Source organism: Dioscorea cayenensis, chromosome 17 (genome assembly GCF_009730915.1).
Source record: "Dioscorea cayenensis subsp. rotundata cultivar TDr96_F1 chromosome 17, TDr96_F1_v2_PseudoChromosome.rev07_lg8_w22 25.fasta, whole genome shotgun sequence".
Lineage (NCBI taxonomy): Eukaryota > Viridiplantae > Streptophyta > Magnoliopsida > Dioscoreales > Dioscoreaceae > Dioscorea > Dioscorea cayenensis.
In genome coordinates, this window is record NC_052487.1 from 13,856,677 (window position 1) to 13,879,750 (window position 23,074).

Sequence of the window (23,074 nt, forward strand, 5' to 3'; positions counted from 1 at the left end):
CAAATAAAGGTTCAATTGTTCAAACTTCAAATTTTAAGACCTCAAGGCTTAAAGCTTTCAAATGAGGATTTAAGGTTAGAAATGTTTTAACAAATTTATGTGATTTATTTTTTAAAATTTTCAAATAAATTAAAATGTTTTGGAGTTTTTTACTACATCATTTTATTATACAATATTTTATCCAATTTATTTGTTATTACTTATTACTTCATGTAATGTTAACAAAATTTAAGGATATTTAGTGATTTTTCCTATATGAAGGAGCCATCCATTTTTTTTTTTTTTAAATAAATCATAAGTTTTGTGTTTGCCGAATTTTCAACAATTTCAAATAATTGTCAGCAATTATGCTTATTAGTTAGTGATTAATAACAGACATATGCCTCATTTATGAAAAGCCATATGAGAATTTTCATATAGCAACATAACAGAATGCCTATTTTTTTCTATTTAAATAATTTTATATACTTATTTGTGTTTGTAGATCTTTTTTCCTATTATTAATATATATATATATATATATTGGGTTTTCTAATGTTGGTTAATTAAAAAAATGAGAGGTAGTCGGCCGAGGCTGATATCGCATGGGCTTGCCCGGTATGGGCTGCCCACCCTGCTAGACCAGCTCTCTGGCAAGCCCTAATGCCCAGCACAGCTTCTAGGTAGGCCGTGTTATGCCCAGGCCACTGCCGGTCCAGCCCATTTGACACAATGTATCAAGCTAATGTTATATAGTGATACAAGTGAACCACGTAAAGACAAAATCGTTATAAACATTCATTTTGGATTATATTAAAATAAATTAGACTTATAAACTTTTGACTAAAAAATTTAAAAAGATTTACATTTTGATAATTTTATCTTTGCATTCTCCACAAGATCCATAGATGAAATGTCAGTTTAATAGGTAACCATCATTTGATAAAATGAATTATTAGAGATGCAAATTGGAATAAATCTCAAAATATATAACTTCAAACTCACAGTAGTAGATTATAATAAACAGAGTACAGAACTCAAAACCTAATTTTATTTTAAATGCAATAAGAGATAATAGTTCCACATAACTCACTTCTTGTTAAAAGGACTACACCCCTGTTGTAATATGAGAACAAAATCATCAATATGATGATTCATTCATTCCTTGTGTGGAAAAATGCAACAAACTACTTTTTCTTACTTTTCCAAGCAAGAATTGGTTGTATCTGCAGTTGTCGATTAAATGCCTGGTTGAAAAGAACACGAGTTTGTATTGCTGATATGACCGGCATCCATGACAATGCTGCTACTGGTGCGAAAATCAAACTGCCCATCACATAGTCATAGGCTTGAGCAATCACTTGGATTGACTCCCATATCCAGTACTGTTCTAATTTGAACCTCAAGACTTGTGAAATCTGAAAAACATAAATTGAAAACAATAATCAGAAAAAGACATTGATACGTTGATAATTCATAAATTCACATCATATCAAGTTTCTCATCCTATAAACTTAAAATTTTAGGTTAAATCAAGCCCAGATAGTATGTGTCGGGTTTGTATCTAACAAGGAATAAGAGCTTGATTAATTGATTTGTATCTAAAATAGAATACTATGCATCAACCGAGTTTTAGACTAGGTGAAATAAAAAGCAAAAATAATATGTATTCGGGTTTGCATCTAATAAAACCTACCAGCAACAATCCCCAACCAGTGGGAATGAATGCAAGACAACAAATGAGTAAATCCGTCAAAGAGAGCTTGCAAATGTTTGAAAGAGTGATGATGCAAGTTAGAATGCTGAGGAATATAAGAACTTTGAAAAGCCTGAACAGGAGATGGAAACGTGTGCTCAGCCGTTCACGCCCCTTACTGACTGCCTGTAGCATGATCAAAAATAAAATCATCAAAAAATCTGTTGATAAAACAAACACAATATTAAATAAATGATATTGAATGCGCAATGTACCTTGACTAGTAAGAAGATAGCGACAATCACAACCCATGAGAGCACATAGACGAGGAAGTTTTTGTTTTCTTGGGCTATGTCAAGGTGATAAACTAGACCGTATTGATAAATGAAGAACCTTAGTGAGAGTAACATTTCAAGTATCTGAGAAGTCAGTCCAGAATGCCTAAGATGCGCTTGCTCTTCATTCCACCATGACTCCCAACTTTTATCAGGTTGCACACCGATCCCCCCTTGATTATTCATCCACTTGTTCCAGTCTTTCCAGTCTTCAACAGTCTTATGCCACGCAAATCCAGAAGGATTGAACAGAAATGGAGCAAACAGCCAAGTAAAAGTCATGAACCATATGGAGTATGTGGCGAACAGATAAGCCATACTACTCTGGTATGATCTTCTGAACATGTTATAAACAGTTAAGAGGAAAAGCATCTCAAATCCTTTGACGAAGTGGCTGCGTGAATATAATTGGTAGTTCTCGGAAAAGCTTGAGTGGAAAACCACAAATTTGCGACCGGTAGGCCTATATTTGGCACCACCATGAAGGATCGTCCGGCCAAAATAGTGTGACTTTGTTCCGAGGGAGAATGTGAAGAAGACGGAAGCCAGCTGCAATTGCATGAGGATGAAATCACTCACTGCCATACGAAATCCTTTCTCTAGACCAAGCTCCATAAACATCGGTAAACCCGTTAGGAGTCCAAGTTGAAGGAATGATTGTGAGGCAAGAGCTGTTTCTAAAGACTTTATATTTTGCATCCGTGCTTCATTAATGAGTGCCTTCTCAACTCCGCTAAGAACCAAATAGAGCTGACCATAGAGAAATACATAAACACCAAGTATTGAAATCTGCAAGATTCCAAGCAAAAGTAAGTCAACACATAGATAGAATTATTAACCACAAGCATGAATTAGAGAAAAATTAGTCCTCTACATATATTTGATTGAATTATGCTAGGAAAAAGAACACTTATTCTTCCTTCAGAATATAATATCTAAGTGAAAGAAAAAGATTGGTATTTGAAAATTGAAACAAAAACCAGTATTTGTTTCAAGTGCAACAACAACGATTGATTCTACTTTGAAGTTTATGGAGATTACAATCTGAAACATTTGAACTATATAATATCTTTGATGAGAAAAAATACTGTTAACTTACTAAGCTATTAACGTAAAATCCAACTGTTGTGAAATAACAAGAAAGCATCCTGAAGAAGTCAAAACGCCGCCCAAGCCGGTAAATATCCCTGCTAAGAATTTGTTCACTATTTCCATTTGCTACTTTTGCTTCAAACTTTGATATTTGATTTAGGCCCACATCACGTCCCTTGCCGACTTGCATGTACTCCTTGTACGTAACATAACCTTGCCTTAAGGTGGAATTAAATCCTGTATAATGGTATAGAAATTGTCAATGCACTAAAAAATTTAAGCAATTAAGTTTACACCACTTGCACCTACCCGCAAATACATCCTCACTCAAATTGATTGTTTTTGATGCTTTGCTTATGCCCCCTCTGGTCAGATGAAACACCCTATCAAATAGATCTGGGTGGCCATAGTGAAAACGGACCCTAGAGAATCCAAATAGAAAAGGCAAAAACCTTTGGAAGCCATTCACTTGTAATTATTCACAGAACTAATTCTTAATCTATGCAAATGCAATCTTTTACCTGAGGGGGTCTGTAAGAAACCTTTGTCCGATGGTGACAAAACTAGTTTCTTGAGAGGACATGAATCCAGCAAGAGATGAAACACTGAGATAAAGTTCAAATTAATACATATAGATATATTAGAGAATGAAGGGGACAGTCTTTTTAAAGGGATATTATAGAATAAAATTTGTCAGACCTTCCAGTGAATATGTGCTCTCTAAGTCCAATGATGGTCGGAGGCTGATCTCCATTGTGTCCAAGAAATTCTTGCAGGACATTTCTCATTTTAAAAGTTTCTTCTAAATAATTGTCCTGACCCAACATTTTATAAGCTCATTCCAACAATAGCTGAAAATGAAGGCATGTCATTTGTAGAGATAGACAACTTACTTGGTTCATATCAATTGTTTGGAGGGCTTCTCCACGAGTGAAAATTATTGCATGGTTTTGGTTCTCAGGTTTGCCTTCTCCAATGATGGGAGGACCAGGAAGCTTGATACGGTAAACTTCCTAAATTTGGTGGCAATATAAACTTAGTGCCATACAACAAGCTAATATATATATATATATATATAATTAAATAATAAATATGGTCCATATACATGAAATGAAGTTTAGAGAACATTTTCTAGGAAATATTTACACACAATGTTTATATGTGAGAGAATCAAAGGTTTGCAAAGTCATGTTTTTAAATACAAGGTCTGGATCTATGTAACTGTACCTCTTGTGCTTTTATAGGGCTATCTAATTTAAAGGAAAGAATGATAATGAGACAACTTCAACCACCAAATATATTTTGTGCAACAAAGTTATGTTAGTTTTGATTTTAATCAATGACTGCTTAATGAATAATATTTGGTGGTTGAAGTTGTCTCATTACTTAATTTACTTGAATATGCTATAATAATGATGATCTATTCATTAATGAATAATATAACGTGAAAAATAAATTTACTGTTCAAATATCATTACATGGCAAACTTAAAGGTATTGCCATATTCCTATGTTATTGCATCTATGCAGACATAACTCTTAAATTTAAACAAAAAAAATGAGGCAAAACGCAATCCAATATAGAGGTGGAGCATTACCTGATCAAGGTTGTTTTCAGCTTTAATGAGAACTGAAAAATAAACCTTACGAGACATCTTATTTATCATCTCTTCTTTTTCTTCAATATAGGCAACACGGAGATATGGATACCTTCAAATTTGGAAGGATGCATAAATGAGAAATTTACAATACAAAAGGTTCATAGCTACTTAATTCCCAAAATGATACCTTGTCATCAAATCAATGATATCTTTGGCATGTGGAGCACCAGAAGCCTTTTGTTCTCCATACTTTTGACACGAGATCACATACGTGAATTTCATATTTACTAATGCATCTAACTGGGCTGCCAATGTTTGCCGATTACTTTTCTTACTGTGTTCTCTTTCAACATCATTGCGCCTATCAATGATATCTGGTTGTAAGATAGAACATTGAGTGAATAATGATTTGTGAATTTAATTGATCAAATACTTTCCTAAAAACAAAATACCAGATGATGAATGAATTGAAACAAATTTTATGAAGAAATTTCTGCTGTTAAATTAGTAATCCGATATGCATTTCAGCTGGACATTGACCTCGGGTGGATTTCTGTGTTTTTGTTCGTTTGTTTTTATTTTGGCAGAGATCCATAAGGGAAGAATAACATGGCAAATTAACTATGAACGAGTCAGGTACTAACCTTGATCACTAGCCATGTCTAAAAACGCCTGCCACCTCAATGCCTTCATATAATACATCATCCCCCTAACTGGAAATATCAAAAAGCCAAAGAATGAAATGAAAACTGTGTTATATATTTTCATCACCACTAAAAAAAAGATTCTTTTATTTACCTGTACGACTTAGTGTTTGTCCACGGAAAGATGCCCAATATCTAATCTCTTCTTCATTTGAAGCACTGGAATCACATCGTTCCAGGAAGTTTTTCCATTCATCTTTTATAGAAAAGAAACCGATGAACCACAGATTCGAGGAACATAAACTGTATGAATTTAATTATCAGATACTTTTAACTTCAATTTACCTGGATATATTTTCTGCATGTAGGAAAGAATGGATGCCCCATCTTGACTTGAATGAAGCTCGTCTTCAGAAAATTTTACCTCTTCCATATAGTGTGGAGTCATAACACTATCTTCAAGAGGAGTCGTTTAGAACTTAACTAAGAGTTAACACAACTAATCTGCTTTTATTTAAAGCGATAAATAAATAATAAATAGCAAGCTAAAAATAGCACTTAATCATGAGATAACACTTTTGCTTAACTTCTTTAGCATCTATGATATCATTAACAGATACATGGCTTAAAATGACAAAAGAAAGAAACTAGTATTCAAGATCAAGATTCACAACAATATAGGATATCGGAGTATTACTATTACAATCCTCAAACTATGCTTTTCTGAAAGTGTCAGGTCTCATAGAAATAGAGAATTCAAACACATGCCGCAACCTATTGAATTTAGATAATATTTCGTTTCAGGATATTTTTCCTTATCTCTAAATTGGATGTGCTAGCTGTTCCATTTACTACCAAATAGTTATATTCTGAAGGCATTGTGCATATAAATGAGTCAATCTAGTCGCAACAAGAAGGATGCTTGTTCACTAGAAGAGATATATATACAGATATAACATTTAACAAAATCAGTGAGTTGTTTATTAAAAGTATAGAAGCTTTCTACTGTTTTAACTTATATTGTATACTGGAATATATAGCATATGTTCTTTGACATTATTCATGAATTAAGTATCAAGTAACTTCTTCCTATAGACTGGAACTACTAGAAAACAGACGAAACAAAATAGTTTCATCATTATTCTTTGTTTGAAGAATAAATAGCTTTCTATTATCACCTGAAAGATAACATATTTCGAATTTTAGGTGCAGCAGGCATATCCATGAAAAGAGAGGTTGCAAAGAACGAAATACGGCGTCGAGCCTCTAAATTAGTTGGAATGTTCATAGCTGTATCTTTTACAGTGAGCAGCAGAAACAAGCGCTGGATCTACAATGAGTCAGTTTATGAGTTCAAAGTAGATAAATATTTGGTATAATATTAAATTAGCTTGTCACCTTTTCCTTCAATGTGCTTGCATATGTCAATGGGAAACATATAACAGGATCAGAAACATTTGACGTGAACAAATCTGGTGGATACTGAATGAGTTTATCAACATCAGGCTCCTCAAAAATTTGAGCGCCATTTATTAAGTCCAGTATTCTGCATAAAATGGAGTATGTCATGTACCGCAAGGAAATACAGTTTAAGAGAAAATATGGCTACACCATCTCACTTGTTCCCGTGATTCATGACATCTTTGATCAACAACTCGAGAATATCTTGGAGTACAATAATTACATCATCTCGCTGAGCTTGCTCATTTTCAAACTTCAAAAGGAATATATATGACAATGTTAAGCACATCAATGATGAAGCATAAGTAAAAAGACTAATGTAGGGAACCAGAGCATCGTAATTACCAGCATCTTGACCAAAAGTATCAATTTATCATGAAGAGCAGGTAACTCATGCAAGTTAAAATCTTTAAGAAGGCTACAGCTCTCAATGCTTTTTTCAACTTCGGAAAAAACTTCATCAATGACCCTGTAAAACTACTCATGAAATATTATAATGATGATACATAAGAGAATAAGACGGTTGTTCATGCTGGCTCCTAAAAATTAGATCAGAAAGACCTCATAATTCCAAATGATAGTGGTAAAGCCAAAAAGATATCTACCTTTTTTCTAGTTCACCGACAACAAGGGCATTGAGGATATACTTCAGAGAGTGATAGCATTCTTGAATAGCTGAGTACATGTACTTGTCTTTTTCTATTTTTCTAAGTAGTTGCTCATATGTTCCAACAAAATCTCTACCCATGTTTATTGCAGTTGAGAACTGACATAGAGATGACATCACAAAAGAAATGAAAACAAATCAGTTGATGATATGTATGAAAAGAAGGTTCTAGTAATAAAATAAAATAAAAAATTAGACAACAACCTTTGTTGCCAGAAGAAATAATGGCCAACGGGCACAACTAGAACTCATGTCTGCAGACAGAGGCATCATCAAGCAAGGACTTCTTATTAATTTTTAAGATTATAACTTATTTCAAGAACAAGAAGCTAATACATACTTGTTGCTTATTAAGTCCTCATAGCGGAAGCTGCTGATAATATTATTCCATACTAAAGCAAACTTGACAAGATCACTTGATCCAATTTCTGAATCCTAATATAAGCAACAAATTTACTTAACAAGTGGAAGCCAGATTCCTAGCATGTGAAAAATGTCTGTCTATAAAATATAAAAAGCAGCATTCACCTTGAAAATTTTGTTCTTTAAGAAATTAGTGAGGTTCTTTTTCCTCTGCTTATGTGAAGTGGGAGGAACAAGGTTAATGCTGAACACAGAAGGTAAGGTATGGAAACGGCTTTTCACCATTCCCATCGTACGTATCTAAACATTTGCAATAGAAAGATATGCCATTAGAACTTTGTAATAATTCTTCAACTGTAATGTAAAGCATGCAATTATACCAATAGAGAAATAAAATCTAACCTCTCCAAGATGATGAAATATACCATAAAATCCTCCAAAAATTGTACAGAAGATAGCATACCATATTTGTGTATCCATAAAATATACCTGAATCGATCATGAAAAGGCACACTCAAATATAAGATACCCAAAATAAAAAAAATTAAAAATTAAAAGAAACCAGCACAGCAAAATCTTTTGGTAGAGGAGATAATAGTCGTCCGAAAAGGAACTCTCACCAGGATAATGGGAGCCCAAACAGCAAGAATTGCACCAGCATTGTGCTTGACTGAAGAAAGATATTTGAAGCAGTTGATATTAAAAAAAAAAAATGCTTTAACCAAATTTGCATAATGGCAGCATGCAGGGGAAAATAAAAATTCACCTCGTGGAAATAGTTCGTGCCATTCATAGTTATTCACGCTAATTTTCATTATTTGTTTTGTTGATTCTACAACAGGTTTTATCTGTGTATCAATAAACTGTGTCAACAATCATAATAGGACCCAAGAAGGGAAATTACTAAGACAAAGAATATAAAATGAAATATGAAATATACAGGACATGCCTTATTCAAAATTAGAATTACAATGTGCCACAAGCCAATTTCCTATTAAAGCATATGAAATGCAGAAAATCCTTTGCTTTCAGTTATGATTAAGATTTTATATCACTTGTGATTCCTCAAAAAAATAGCACTAGCAAGAGTCCAATAAAGCATTGAGAGAATTGCAATAGACCTTAAATCACTTTAGGATCAATTATTATCAAAGAGGCTTACTGTGATTCCATTATTTCAGAATTTTCTAAGCATTATCTTACTTGTGAATTATGTTATCATCATATTCATCATGCTTATAAGTAGAGGCTATGACTAGCCATTTAGTGAGTGGTAATCCTCAATAAAGTTAAACCATCACCAATCATTCTCTCCACTCTTTGTACTATGGAACACCTCTAGTGAATAATTAATCAAGAACCTGAGGAAGGGAAACCTTCAAGTTTCCTTTTAAATCGCAATTAAACAACATTCAATTAGATATTTCATATTAAAATTAGTTGAACCGTTATGGTTTTTTGTGTTTTTATCTGTCTCAAAAAAGAGGCAACGAGCAAATAGCCTTTAATATAAAAAAACAAGAATCATGCTACAAATCACAAATTGAAAATCCTTATCGTTTATCTTGAGCAATTTATCTTAAACACAAGAATTGTTATGTGTTTGATATAGAAACTGCAAGTCATGTAATTTTTTATTTACTTTCTCCAAAAAACCATCCAATTTGTAACAATAATCCTGAGTCTGTACTTATTTTTGTTGCTATTCCAAATGGTGCATATCAATTTAAGTTGGCCTTGACTTTCAAATTATTCCCATCAACAAACACACACACACCCACACACAGAAAAATCAATATTTAATTAAATTATGTATTCACAAGATGAGCATATTATTATCACTTACAGGAGCTACTTGACTTAAATATAATTTTCATAAAACTATGTATTATGCACTCTGCCCTCTTATATGCATTTCACACAGGGAAAACTATACAGGTATCTATCTATTGATCCAAACGGGTCAGTGTTGTACCTTTATTAAGAAGGAAGATTTAATGGTTGCAAAGTGAACTAGGTGCTAGAAATATAGGATTGAACTTGCATCCCATAAGTTCCATCTAATTTTTATATTCCTTTCTTTTGAATATATATATATATATATATATATATATATAAGCTCCTTTCATAATTGAATTACACAATCCAGTTTTCTGAGACAACAGCTAAGCCACATGATGCGCTTTGTCTCAATTGCAAAGCAATACGGAGCATGAATGTTAACATTTTAAGTAAGGCACAAACATAGTTTATCTATTTATTTACTTTGTAGCGACCATATGCTCTACTACACATGTGAAAGAGAGAAAAAATTGTTGGCATGGCATTACAAGTTAAGATGATTACAAGTTGCTCATGGAGGGATCACTGCCATGAAAAACAAGCATGAAAGTTATATGAGTATAGAAATAAAGTTATCTAATAAATTTAAATCCGTCTCTATTTCTATTTTTTGAGAACTTTCTTCAAATATAATTAGGGCCACTATATAGCAACTGCAGGCATTTGGAAATCTTACATAATATAAATAGTACAGGTACATATATATGCATACTGATTGACATAATTTAGTTACCTCAAAATGATAGCTGAACAAAATTTTGCTGGATAACAGAATAAGCCAGAATATTGTATACCTGAAATTCAAATGTTGATGGACATGTTAGTATTGTATAAAATGCTTATTATGCTATAATTGTTGAAGAACTAATTCAAGGAATTACTTTAAAAGAGATACTTGGCTTTCTTGCATCCCTCGTCCGATATATAGCTGAGGCTGCATTCATGCAGACAAAGACAATCAGTGAAAGCGCCTTCATGATAGTTTGAGACGAGTAGTATACATAATGGGCACATGATCAAATTAGAACATATCTAGTTTTTGAGAAGGGGCAATAAGCAACATTAATTAACATAACAGCGCAATTGGCCAGCATATCACAACAGCAAAAGCAAAAGCAATAGCCTCAAGAATAAGTCATTGCATTAATTGGTCCAAGGGATTCGATTAAAACCACAGGTAGGTTTCAGATATTCAGTTGTAACTATTGTTTTAGTTCCTACTATTTTGCAGTGAAACAAGACATAAAATGCAATTCATGAATTATAATCCCAAGTTTAAGATCTACAAATAACCTTAAGATAAGAAAGTAAAGGAAACACACCTGAGCGTACCATGACAGAAATTTACAGACACACCAATTTGAGGTCTCTATGTAATTGGTAACTGCAGGAACCAAGAAAAATGCACTTCCAATAACATTACTTGCCAAGTATATTCCTACTGTAATGATATAAGTTGACAAGCAGAAGTCGTCAAAACTGGTTTCGGAACAGTTTCTTGTTGAACTGGCATAAGAAACAGGAAGGGTAATAGTCCATGTAGCTGCAATTACAAACTTCACCACAAATCTCAATTTTTGATTAAAACTCATGGTTTTCCTTGCTTTCCATGTAAAAACAATGTCGAAAGTCACTACAAAGACAAGCACAAGAAGATTAACTTTTTTTTTTTTTATTTCAGTAGTATAAATGACATAATGTATCAAGTATTTGACATAAGAAACAAGAAAAAAAAATACATATAAGAAAATTATAACACATAACCAAGGCAAAATTATTCAAAAAAATTATTAAGGAACGTATAGAGTGAAATATTTATCCATGTGACTCAACAAACTAGTTATAGCATATCACTAATTAATCCACATGAAATGCAACTTTCTCTGAGCATGTATTACCTAGAAATTATTGTCAATCAAACACTTTGTCCAAGCATGTTGCAAAAGTTGAAACAATTCAAATATGTTGTACCCAATCAATCAGGTGCAATGAGTTAAGTGTAGGATTATGTGTTAATTAATTAGGGGATATTTTTGCCTCCATTAGTTATTAAATTTAACTATGGTTTTGATGCTGGATAACTTGGGCACTCACGTCTACGGTTTCTAAACAAACAAAACTAGAGAATTTATGCAATCACTTCAAGATGGACGCAGCAATAACACCCTAAAAAGTAGTATAAACCTAACAAACTTGTATTTATTCATTAACTCATTCACGTAGGATGAAAACCATTATTCGTTTTCCAAGAGATGCACAAGGCTACATCTATCTCTAGATGGTCTGAATGACTTTCATTTATTTGAGAAGCCAATTTGGTAAATTTATGCTTAAATTCTAATAATATAGAATATTAAAAAAATAGAGCTTTCCATTTAATTCAATATGAGAGTGTATGCTAGATAGCACAAAATTCAAAATTACCAACAAAATTCATAATTACTTCTATACATTTTAAATACCAGGATAGTAATTAATATACATACCCCTGTAATATATCAATATTAAAATTTTTTGTCAAATGAGCTTGAAGAAAGTCTTGGCCTAGGAAGGGCACTTAGAGAGTATTTGACATGTTTGTTCTCTAACAAGATAATAATTTACCAAAAATAAATGAATAATAAAAATGTGTAGTTTTGTTCATTTTGCTTAGTAACTTTCTACATTCAAAATATTTTTAAATCTTTTTATCTTTTTTATAATCTTTTCAAGTCTTCTCATGAATTTTCCTAAATTGTATATAATTTTTTTTCAAGTAATCTCATGTCTAATTAGTTGAAAGATATATATATATATATATACACACTATATAAGGATTAAATTCTAAGTCTATGTATCAAGATAATTATCCGAATATTAGACTTTGACTAAGATTGTTCCCCATTGTTCAATACTCAACAGAAGCAAAGGTGTGGTGTATTAGGTTAACTTAAAAAAATTACTTATTTTTTAACCAAAACAACCGAAAAATGATTTTCTTTTTAAACCTAAATCAAACTGCAAAACCAAATTTGATTTTAGTATTTTATATTTTATTTGTACATTACACTAATATGAATTCAAAATAGGAAAAATATAATTAATTTGTACTTACAAAATATTAATATTATATAAAATTTACGTTTTGGTTAGATAGTATTTTGAAATTTATTAAGCAAAACATAAACTCAAAAAAAAAAAAATATATATATATATATATATATATAAATGCACTTTATTTAAATTAAATGAACTCAAGCTTTTTTGCATTTTGGATGCATACGGTTAACTAGATAACTAAAGCTTTTGCATAGTGCTAGGCACACATGTAAATATTTATTAAGATTGAAGACAATACAACAAATTTGCTCATAATATAATTATTTAAAAATTTTATCAAGTATTAAGAGGGTGTTTAAATCGAGAAATAAGGTGTGAAATAAGCCCCTTATTCCTTGTTATTCCTTAAAATTTTGCCAAACACCTTTTCTAAGGCTCAATCCTCCCCTAGAGGAAAAAGGGATTTTAATTAGGATTAAACTACTTACTCTTATCCCACCCGAGAAGTAGCTAATTTCGGATTAAGACATAAAAAAAATGAATAAATAAATAATAATAATAATAATACACATCACATCCCTATTTGTACTTTCTAATTAAGTTTTTTAAATAATGAAAATATTTATATAATTAAAATAATAATTAATGCCATAAGTAGTAATAATAGAAATATAAATGATGATATATAAATTATGCTAATATTAATATAATGATAATGAAAATCATACCTATAATCATTTTTTTTTGTCTCTATATATATCATTCATGTGGAATGAAGGTTACAAATGTTAGATTTGAAGAATAAAGTACCTTTAATCTAAATCGCTGATCTCCCAAACTCCCATTTGTTATTCTTTCATATTTTTTTTCTTTCTCATACAAGACACCAAAAGGAATGATGGAGTGATTAAGGCCTTTTGGTGCCCTAATCCAATCCACTTTTAATCCAAATCGCTGATCTCCCAAACTCCCATTTGTTATTCTTTCATACTTTTTTCTTCTCATACAACACACCAAAAGGAATAAGGGAGTGATTGAGGCCTTTTGGTGACTTAATCCAATCCACTTTTATTTCCTATCCAAAAACTCCCAAAGTGTTCATATAGAAACCCTACTAAGCTTATCTTATTTAATTTATTAATAAAATTGATACAAAACTATAACCCTGATATATTGTAGTAGAAGCTTAAGCTTTTAAGTCAAATTTGAGTTAAAGTAACATATATTTATTTGCCTTTAACATTGTAACTAAGAAATTCAACTTTACTAAATAGAACATATTTGGGGAAAATCTATGTATACAAGTGGATATAGTTTATCCTTATTTTTAGTATACTTTCTGATTTTTTCTGTCTTCATGATCATTTAGAACCTTTTAAATCTTTATTTTCAAAACTTTTGAAAATATTTCTGTATATTACCATATATAGTCTTTTTATTTTATTTTCCTAAAGCCTTGTTTGATCTTCATAGTTTTGTAAATCTTCATTTAATCAATGTCGCCAAGTTTTGACATTTAAATAACTTAATTATGTATAGCCTATTTGTTTGTAGGATTCAAACCTACATCTATATAATAATTTTATATTTTTCAACTAAACAATTTAAATTATATATCCATAGACAAACATATCTTTGTATATATTTTTGTATTGTATCCATCTGCAAGTTTTGGCTAAGTTTATATGTACGATTGTTTTTAATAACTTGATATTAAACATGTGCATTTTGATTGTTAACATAAAAAATAATACACTATTTCATTTAAAATATGATTATCTAGAAAGGCTAACATTTATCAATGATTGTATTAGAGATTCTAATATACATTAATTAACATTAAAATATGAAAATATGTGTAATACTAGAATGGGAAAAATTAATATGCATTGTGTTTGCAACTAACATGGCATTAGAGCTAATTATTAATTGGTTATGTAAATTTATAAGCTAGGACAACAGTACTATGTGATTTTCCTCCTCTTTTCCTAATTTCTTGTTTTATCTCTTTATATAAACATATGTAAATTTGTTAATGTTTTCTAATTTAATGCTTACATAATCTTCATATTTTCTAACATTTTAACATTTTGATTTTCCACTAAATCCTTCTGAAAGTTCATATAATTTTCCTTTTTATTATTTTACAACTATTCATTAACAAAAACAATTGATATGTATAAAGGTATACATAGTCATATATATATTTTTTGGATGATATTTATATATGAAGATTTGATCAAATTTGTGTATTGGATATTTCGTGGATTTATTAACACTGGTGTTAGTTCGATAAATAGATCCAAAGAAAGTCTATCTATCTATTAATGAAAGTATATTTTTCTACCCATTACTAGTAGTATGTAAAGTATAAGACTTTTTAATACTACATATAGGCTCTAAACTTTTGGCATATTTAGATTAGCTTATGGAAAAAGTGCTTTTCTATAGTTTGGTAGAAGAATTATTTACCAACAACTGCTCTAAGTAAAGCTTTTTCTATTTAGATATATCCAAAAGTACTTCTATAGTTCAGAAGCATTTTGGTTTTTCATCCCAAGAAGTCTTCATTGAGAAATTATATAAATGAATATTAGAAGTACTTCTAAGCAGAGTTGAATTAAATAACCCTTTTTCTTTGCAAATATTCAAACTACACAATTCTTCTATTCGTACTTAATGCTAATTTACCATATATTAATAATAGTAATTATTACTAATATTATTATGATCAACATTATTTCTCTCCACTAGGTTGATTGAAGATGTATCAATGGACTTGGAGGGTAATTTATGAAATTATTTAAGGACATTTTTATTCTAAAGAAAACAAAAAACTCCTTAAAAGACTTTTTTTTTTCAAAACGTAGTACAACCATCATTGATAAGCTATTTTGGGGGCTTTCTTAGTACTTCGGCTTTTGAAAAAATCCAAACAACTAAGTTCCGCTCATAAGTGTTTCTGGAATAAGCACTTTTGGACAAAAAGAAAATTAATCCAAATAAGACTTTTATTGAATATTTTAACATCACATCTGAAATATGAATTTAGGTTTTTTTTCCTTTGTTTTCTCTCTACAATTTTATTTATTGGAATCTACTTAGTCTTTTCATTATGCATAAAATTTACATACCATGTATTGCAATTTCAGTAAATTTACTAGTTGAATACTTTCAAATATCTTGTTATTAACTAGTACTTGTCATCTAGTATTAGTAGCATTAATTAACACTAAAACTATTATTGATATTTTGTTTGCAAAATAACTATTTAATAACTTGATATGCTAATATTATAGCAATACTAAGATAGTAAAGACTGCTTTGTTTGCACTATAACTATTAAAAAGGACTAACATGAATTAAGGGTTATATTAGAGAATTTAATTACTAGTATTGATATCAAACAAAAGTCTATCTTTATGTTGGATTAGGCAAGGCTAATATATTTATGGCTCATCTAATATGGCTTCAATGCTATACAATGTTTCCGAAGTACAAATCCATGAAAACTTAAGTCCTACTTTCTTATACATATTTGAATATTTATAGTTTTTTCTGGTATTTTGCAAATCTTTCTTAACTTCCTATTGTTTTCCATAAGCAAAAACTAAATTGACTAGTCACACTATTTTAAGCTAAGGGAAACAATATGAGATAAATCATAAACATGTGTGCACTTTATTTGCTAATAAGTTGAAGGAAACCTAAGTTGGATACTTAGCTTTCTAACCATAGTAATTATGAGAAATAAAAGAACATGTTATATTAGGTGAGAACCACAATAAAAGAAAAGAATCTATGGACTTGATAGATTAAATCTATAGATAGTCCAGGCCATTATAATTCTTCATCTCTAACATATTTACTATAATTATTAAAAAAATAAATAAATCATGACCTTCATTAAGCTACAAGCATATATCATGCACATATATAATACCATAATTTAGAAAAGGAATTCCAAAACCATACCTTGTATGAATCTAAGAAAAGCATTAGTGATGAAGATGCTCAAAATGTCATTAAAGATAACTGAATCCAGTAATTGAACCGGTGTTTCTAGATCATGACATGCGACAATTATCATTGCCTAAAAAATTGATCACAAGAATTAAACATTAGTATCAATTTTCTGCTTTTAGATAAGCTCAATAAATTGAATTTTAACTTTAATTTACCTGGAGAACTAAGGTGAAAAATGTCCACATTCTATCAAAACTTCTGAAAAGATGCCAAAATGAACGAATTTCCACAAAATTGGTCTTACCCAACCACTTCTGTACTTCTTGTTCTTCATTTTGTTCATTTATGGCTGCCTGAGGAACACAAAATAAATGCTAGAAACTATCTTTTGGGGAGGAATATCTTATAAAGGACAAGGGGTTAAATTGGTAAACAAATAAATCTTAAATTCCTTTGTAACTCTCATCATCTAAGCTAAGAACAATATAATGCATGATAAGGTCTATCTGGTAAATATTCTGATGATGAAAAATTGCTTGATTTACGATTCACTCATTTATGATTAGAGATATCCTTCATTCAAAATGTTAATCAAAACATTATCTTCACAAGAGAACCAAATTTATCATTCTTCCATTATGGTCAAACAAAATTAGCATAAGAAGTGAAAATAAAAGAAGTGAAAGTAGAATTCCATAAACTAATTACTCGAGTAATGTTTCATTTACCATGTTGAGCTTTTTTTTTCCAAAATAATTTAACTCCAGGTTATATGTATTGGGAGAATACTCCATAAAGACACTTTGAAAGGTAAGTGTTTATCAAAAACCACATTTTGGAAGGCGATCTTAATCTTCTTGTTATGGACTCTGCATAAGTTACATTAGACTTGTGAACTTCATTGTTAATTCATTTTTCCTTGGCATGTAGTGAATTGGTCAACAATTAAAGTATGGTTTAGAAAAGGAGAAAAGTATGTGGGATGTGTATTAGATGATGCCTCAGTGAGTTAAACCCATTGAAACTTACCATATCCATGGGCTCATGAAATATAATTAATTTGAACTTAATCATATTTGATTTGAAAAATTACTTTGCAAGAATATTTTAAAATAAACCATGGTATTTGCACTTAATGAGAAAAGAATGAGAAGAAAAAGAAGAAAAATGTTAGGGAAGTTCTTTAAAGAAAACTATCTTTAGGAAATGGAAGGCTATTTGGAAACCTTAACACCAGGATATGCTAACTTAACAAAAGTTGGCTGCAGTCTAATCTGGTCCTTTCATCAAAATAGCATATAAAAAGAAAATGAGTAAGAAGTCTATGATAATCCCTTTAGAAAGAAAACAAGAAGAGAATTTCTCTGTTCCACTGTATGTTATCTATTTTCCCCTATTGATTGAACTTTGAGTAGATATAATTAGTCTTATAAACAATATACAATCTAGTAGGGTAGGTTATGAGGCAGTCCTCTAACTACAAATCTATTACTCATATAAGAAATCCAGTATATTTTTTTTTTGTGAATACGCAACTCATATATATATATATATATATATATATATATATGTTTCAATTAGACTTTGTCAACTTCCATATTACCAGAAATAATATCTCATATATCGAGTTCTTTTTGTCCTCTATTGCACAAAATAAATTTTGTAAATTCTACTTAATGAGCAATAGATAACAATAAGATAAAATGGGTGCATGCTAAAACCCAATGCTTAAATTTTCTTACTAATAAAGATCTCCAAAACAAAATGGGATATCATGTTATGTAAAGAGCCAATGCCATCCAAATCTTTTCTATGTTGATATAATGCACCTTGTGAATCTCATTTAGTTATATAGTAATTGGTTCTGTTTCCTTGTTTTCTGCTAAAATTTTATCTACATTTGAAAGAAAGCAAAATATCTGAAGATCCTAACAGTGTAAAGTATAGAACATTTAAAATGATATATCAATGTCATGAATAGTATCGAATAGTGCAATGGAAGAACAAAAATTTGATGGCATATCTAACATTACTGAATAAAAATTTATTCAAGACCTGAGATTTTTGGATTCCATCTTCAGAATATAGAGTATGGAAGAAGTCTGCATCAAGCTTAATTGGCCAACCAAGCTTGAAACAATCAACAGACCTGAAAATAATACAACAAAATTAAAATATTAATATAAGCTTGTATATATTTTTAAAAGAATATAATGAAGCAAGGAGCATAAAAACAAAATGCTCACCAAAAGTACTCATTTAGATCATCATAATTTCTCCAAGTAGAATGGTCAGAAGTCCCATTTTTGCTCTTTAGAGCTTCCTTCATTAAATGAACAAATATAAGAATAAGAATAAAATGCCCGTAAAAATATTAGATAAACAAAGTTTTTAAAAGACCTCAAGTATGACCCCATATATAGGGGTGACTACATTCTTCAGAAATGATTCTGGCTCTCCTCCATATGCGGGGACCACCTTTTCTCCAGTTTTTAAATTCATAGAACCAGATAAAAATCCATATAAATCATATGCCATCTGAGATCCAAAATTTTTAATTTGTCATTGTGGTGACAAGAATTGATTAAACAAATTAAAAAGAAGAAAGCACTTTTCTCATAAAAGTCAAAAAGTTAAATGAGTAAAGTTTTGTTAAAACTCTAACAAACCCTTAATGTAACTTCAGTTGTATACAATTTAATATTCCCTAGTAGTGCTAGAATAACGGTGTCACAGGGAACAATTAAGACAAAGAAACAAATAAATATCCTCATATCCAACTAGGTTTATTGTTTGGTATTATTAGGGTCATTGCTTAGCTTGACTAGTTATTAAAAATAATAAGTTGGAAATATGTAGGGTTGCAACAATATAGAAAAAAATTATATTTCCCATTAGGCAACGATCATCTACTACCAAAAGCAACAACCCTATTTGCAGCTTAATATATTTATCTTTATGAATTCTTCACCCTTATGGCCTTCATATTTTCTTGATCCTAGTCCAAATAAATTTCCACTACAAGTTAGATACATGATTACATTTGTCAACTCCTAACAAATTTTGGAAGTTATGATCCATATGATACTATGTACCATCCATTAAATCCTTTAAATTCACTCTAATTCCTTTGAGCTACGTTGTAACTAGCACTAGAGATTAGTCTTGAATATGAAACATAAGTTGGGCATAAAAATATGCTAAGTATAAAAAAACATGAATATATCAATTTAAAACAAATACAAGAAAATAAGATAAAGTAGTATGAATAAGGTAGATAATGCAATACAGTGAATTAGATGGCACATTACATAATGAAAGACGTAGCATAAACACTCTGGCATTAATCGCAAATTTGCAGCTTCCCCCCATATAAGAAGATAAAGACCAATATATAAAAGTTTATATTGTTGCACTTGTTGCTTGATTGATGGTAACCTGCAGAATGAAAATGAAACATTCCCAAATTCGACAGATGATTCCACACATAAACAATTAGAATAATTTGTGTACCACATGCAAATGATCACTTGAACTTCATTTATGCTTAAAAAACCCAATGGAGAAATACAATGGATCAAATTCATACCAAATGTTGATTGTTCGTCCCAGAAAATTGCACCAATTCATATAATTATGAAATAATTTAATCATAAGTTCATCCACAGCTTTGTCACCAAGCTGACAAAATAATTAAAAATCTTTAGATTCCATTAAACAATAAAATAGCCCAAATATTTGTTTCCAACATATGTAAATAAGTTAGAAAAACACCTTCGACATTGATATGGGCTTCTGCCTGACTTGTATATTAGCAAGCAATAAAATCAAATGCTCCCGTTGATTAGCCACATTTCCACTCTAAAAAAGCACTAAAAAGTCAATATCTTTAATGTAAATAGAAAATAGGAAAATAATAACATTTAGTAATACCTCATAGCACATTACCAAATACTGTTGAAAATCATCCAAATATATAGAAAAGAAAAAATCTTGGATAACAATTTCAATTCATATTTCCGGAAATGGTTTACAAACTTCCCCACCAATTGAAACGAACTTCTAGAATCATGGAAAAGAGAAGTTTACTATACTTGAAGCTTGTCAAATTATTATCCTCATTGCAAACCTAAAACTGCATTTCATGGCTTCAAATTTGACTAAACTTAGATTAACATTTTATGTAATATTTGTATCAACCCATATATTCATTAATGTATAAGTGTGGGTCAACAATGTTTAGCCACTTAATGCCTCGAGAAATTTATAACAATTGGAAAACTGTAGCTATTTTAAGATAGTTTCTAATTTGTAATCTTTAGACAAAGGAAATTAATTATGGAAATATGTAGAAAAATCTCTGATTTTCAGGAATTTGCTGGCTGCTTTTTAGAGATAAGACAACCATAAATTTTGCCTATTTTTCAGGCACAAATATTATTATAGGGATATGATTCTTTTATATTGATGTTCAGTTGTAAATCTGTCTCTTATGGGGTCCAATGTACCTATAAGAGAAGTGCATTTTTCTTCTTAGAGATAAGATTGAAAGCATCCTTTTCTCACAGCTAACAACTCAACATGGTATCAGAGCCCTGTTAGATCTTTTCTGAAGGATACTTTTCATTCTGCATTCATCTTTCTTGGTTGAATTCCTTTTTTGCTTGTTCCATCTATATTTTTACCCCCTTTTTTTTCCCTGAATCCTTTCAAGCAATTATGTCAAAAGATGCTGAAACCAATTTTGGTTCGGATGCTCTTGCAATAGAGAGTCCAGTTGTTGCTTCAACAAGAGATTTGCAGAACATCCAAGCAGCATATCGGTTGAATGGAAAGAATTATTTGAAGTGGTCACAACTAGTTCGCACATTCTTGAAGGGTAGAGGAAAGTTGAGTCATCTGTTGAGAAAAGGCCCTTCGAAAGAAGATCATAGATTTGAAGCATGGGATGAGCAAGATTCGATGGTAATGTCATGGTTGTGGAGTTCAATGCTTCTAGATATAAGTGATACTTGTATGTTTCTTGGTAGTGCTAAGGAGATTTGGGATGCCATTAAACAGACATATTCTAAAGTACATGACGCTGCTCAAATTTACCAAATTAAAACAGAACTTTCATCAACCAAGCAAGGGAATCAATCTGTGACAGAATACTCTAACTATTTGCAAGGTTTATAGCAGGAGATGGATCATTATCAATGCATTCAAATGAGTTGTAGTCAGGATGCTGCAATTCTTAAACAATTCATAGAAAAGAAGCGTATCTATGATTTTTTAGTCGGCCTTAATATAGACTTTGACGCTGTGGGAGTGCAGATTTTAGGGAAGGAAGACTTGTCCTCATTAAATAAGACTATTTCTATCATTCGGGCTGAAGAGGGCCGAAGAAGTGTTATGCTTGAAACTCAAATGGGAGAAGGCTTTGCACTCATGACTAAAATTGCAGGACCTAAGGAGTCAAATCTATCACAGCCTACTAGATGTGTTAAAAACTCAGAACCGCCCAAGCTTTTTAACAAGGAATCTCTTTATTGTACTTACTGCAAGAAGCATCGCCACACGAGAGAACATTGTTGGAAACTCAATGGCCGGCATTCAATGAATAATAGGAATTTTTTTGATAGAAAGAAGCATATACGGCGAGCATTCAGCCAAGTATTGAAGACAGTCCACAAATCTCAACATCTGAGCTCAACAAGGAAGAGAATGAGAAGCTGAAGGCCTTATTGGGGTCTCTTGAGAAGCCACCTTCAGCGAGTACATGCTCGCTAGCCTTTTCAGGTATGTTTTCCTTTTCTTGTTTTACTATTGTCTAAAAAAGAATTTCTCCAACAATGTGGGTAATTGATTCTGGAGCCACAGATCACATGACATGTTCTTCCAAAGATTTCACTTCTTATACTCCTTTTTCTAGCCATAGAAGGATAAACATAGCTGATGGGTCTATTACCATTGTAGTAGGCCAAGGAGACATTCAGTTAAGCAATTCCATTACTCTTAAAAATGTCCTTCATGTTCCAAAACTATTTGCAAACCTTATTTCTGTTCAAAAGCTTACTAAAGATTCTAATTGTCAAGTTATGTTTTCCCCTTCATATTGTGTGTTTCAGGAACAGGGCACGAAGAGGATGATTGGACTTGCTAGTGAGACAGAAGGTTTTTATTACCTGGAAAATCAAAGTGGAAAAGTTAGAGTTAAGAATTCCCGGCATGCATCATTCCTTTCCGAGTATTTCATGTCTAATAAAGATAAAGTTTGACTTTATCATCGTCGTTTAGGTCACTCGTCTTTTAAGGTCCTTAAGTCAATGTTCCCTTCCATGTTTAAAGGGTTGGTAATTGAGTCTTTTCATTGCAATGTTTGTGAACTTGCAAAACACAAATGTGTTT

At 31.0% G+C, this 23,074-nt stretch overlaps 1 protein-coding gene across 1 annotated transcript in view; it reads right to left on the reverse strand.

The window, feature by feature from the left end:
• Positions 1–1,106: 1,106 nt before the first annotated feature.
• LOC120281383 (putative callose synthase 8) overlaps positions 1,107–23,074 on the reverse strand; it is a 31,302-nt gene continuing 9,334 nt past the window's right edge. The window contains exons 7-41 of the mRNA XM_039288227.1: positions 20,459–20,545; positions 20,274–20,365; positions 19,996–20,122; positions 19,085–19,222; positions 18,931–19,007; positions 18,740–18,833; positions 16,900–17,037; positions 16,694–16,811; positions 11,002–11,312; positions 10,561–10,613; positions 10,413–10,473; positions 8,604–8,685; positions 8,458–8,507; positions 8,240–8,326; positions 8,003–8,137; positions 7,815–7,909; positions 7,679–7,760; positions 7,413–7,573; positions 7,153–7,276; positions 6,966–7,060; positions 6,745–6,892; positions 6,525–6,676; positions 5,692–5,798; positions 5,501–5,602; positions 5,347–5,415; positions 4,890–5,076; positions 4,700–4,811; positions 3,996–4,115; positions 3,802–3,917; positions 3,624–3,707; positions 3,412–3,524; positions 3,110–3,339; positions 1,951–2,799; positions 1,676–1,861; positions 1,107–1,397 (exon numbers count right to left, since the gene is read on the reverse strand). Of these exons, the coding sequence (XP_039144161.1) occupies positions 1,167–1,397; positions 1,676–1,861; positions 1,951–2,799; positions 3,110–3,339; positions 3,412–3,524; positions 3,624–3,707; positions 3,802–3,917; positions 3,996–4,115; positions 4,700–4,811; positions 4,890–5,076; positions 5,347–5,415; positions 5,501–5,602; positions 5,692–5,798; positions 6,525–6,676; positions 6,745–6,892; positions 6,966–7,060; positions 7,153–7,276; positions 7,413–7,573; positions 7,679–7,760; positions 7,815–7,909; positions 8,003–8,137; positions 8,240–8,326; positions 8,458–8,507; positions 8,604–8,685; positions 10,413–10,473; positions 10,561–10,613; positions 11,002–11,312; positions 16,694–16,811; positions 16,900–17,037; positions 18,740–18,833; positions 18,931–19,007; positions 19,085–19,222; positions 19,996–20,122; positions 20,274–20,365; positions 20,459–20,545 (5,013 nt within the window). The 3' untranslated portion in view covers positions 1,107–1,166. The remainder of the gene's footprint in view (positions 1,398–1,675; positions 1,862–1,950; positions 2,800–3,109; positions 3,340–3,411; positions 3,525–3,623; positions 3,708–3,801; positions 3,918–3,995; positions 4,116–4,699; positions 4,812–4,889; positions 5,077–5,346; positions 5,416–5,500; positions 5,603–5,691; positions 5,799–6,524; positions 6,677–6,744; positions 6,893–6,965; positions 7,061–7,152; positions 7,277–7,412; positions 7,574–7,678; positions 7,761–7,814; positions 7,910–8,002; positions 8,138–8,239; positions 8,327–8,457; positions 8,508–8,603; positions 8,686–10,412; positions 10,474–10,560; positions 10,614–11,001; positions 11,313–16,693; positions 16,812–16,899; positions 17,038–18,739; positions 18,834–18,930; positions 19,008–19,084; positions 19,223–19,995; positions 20,123–20,273; positions 20,366–20,458; positions 20,546–23,074) is intronic.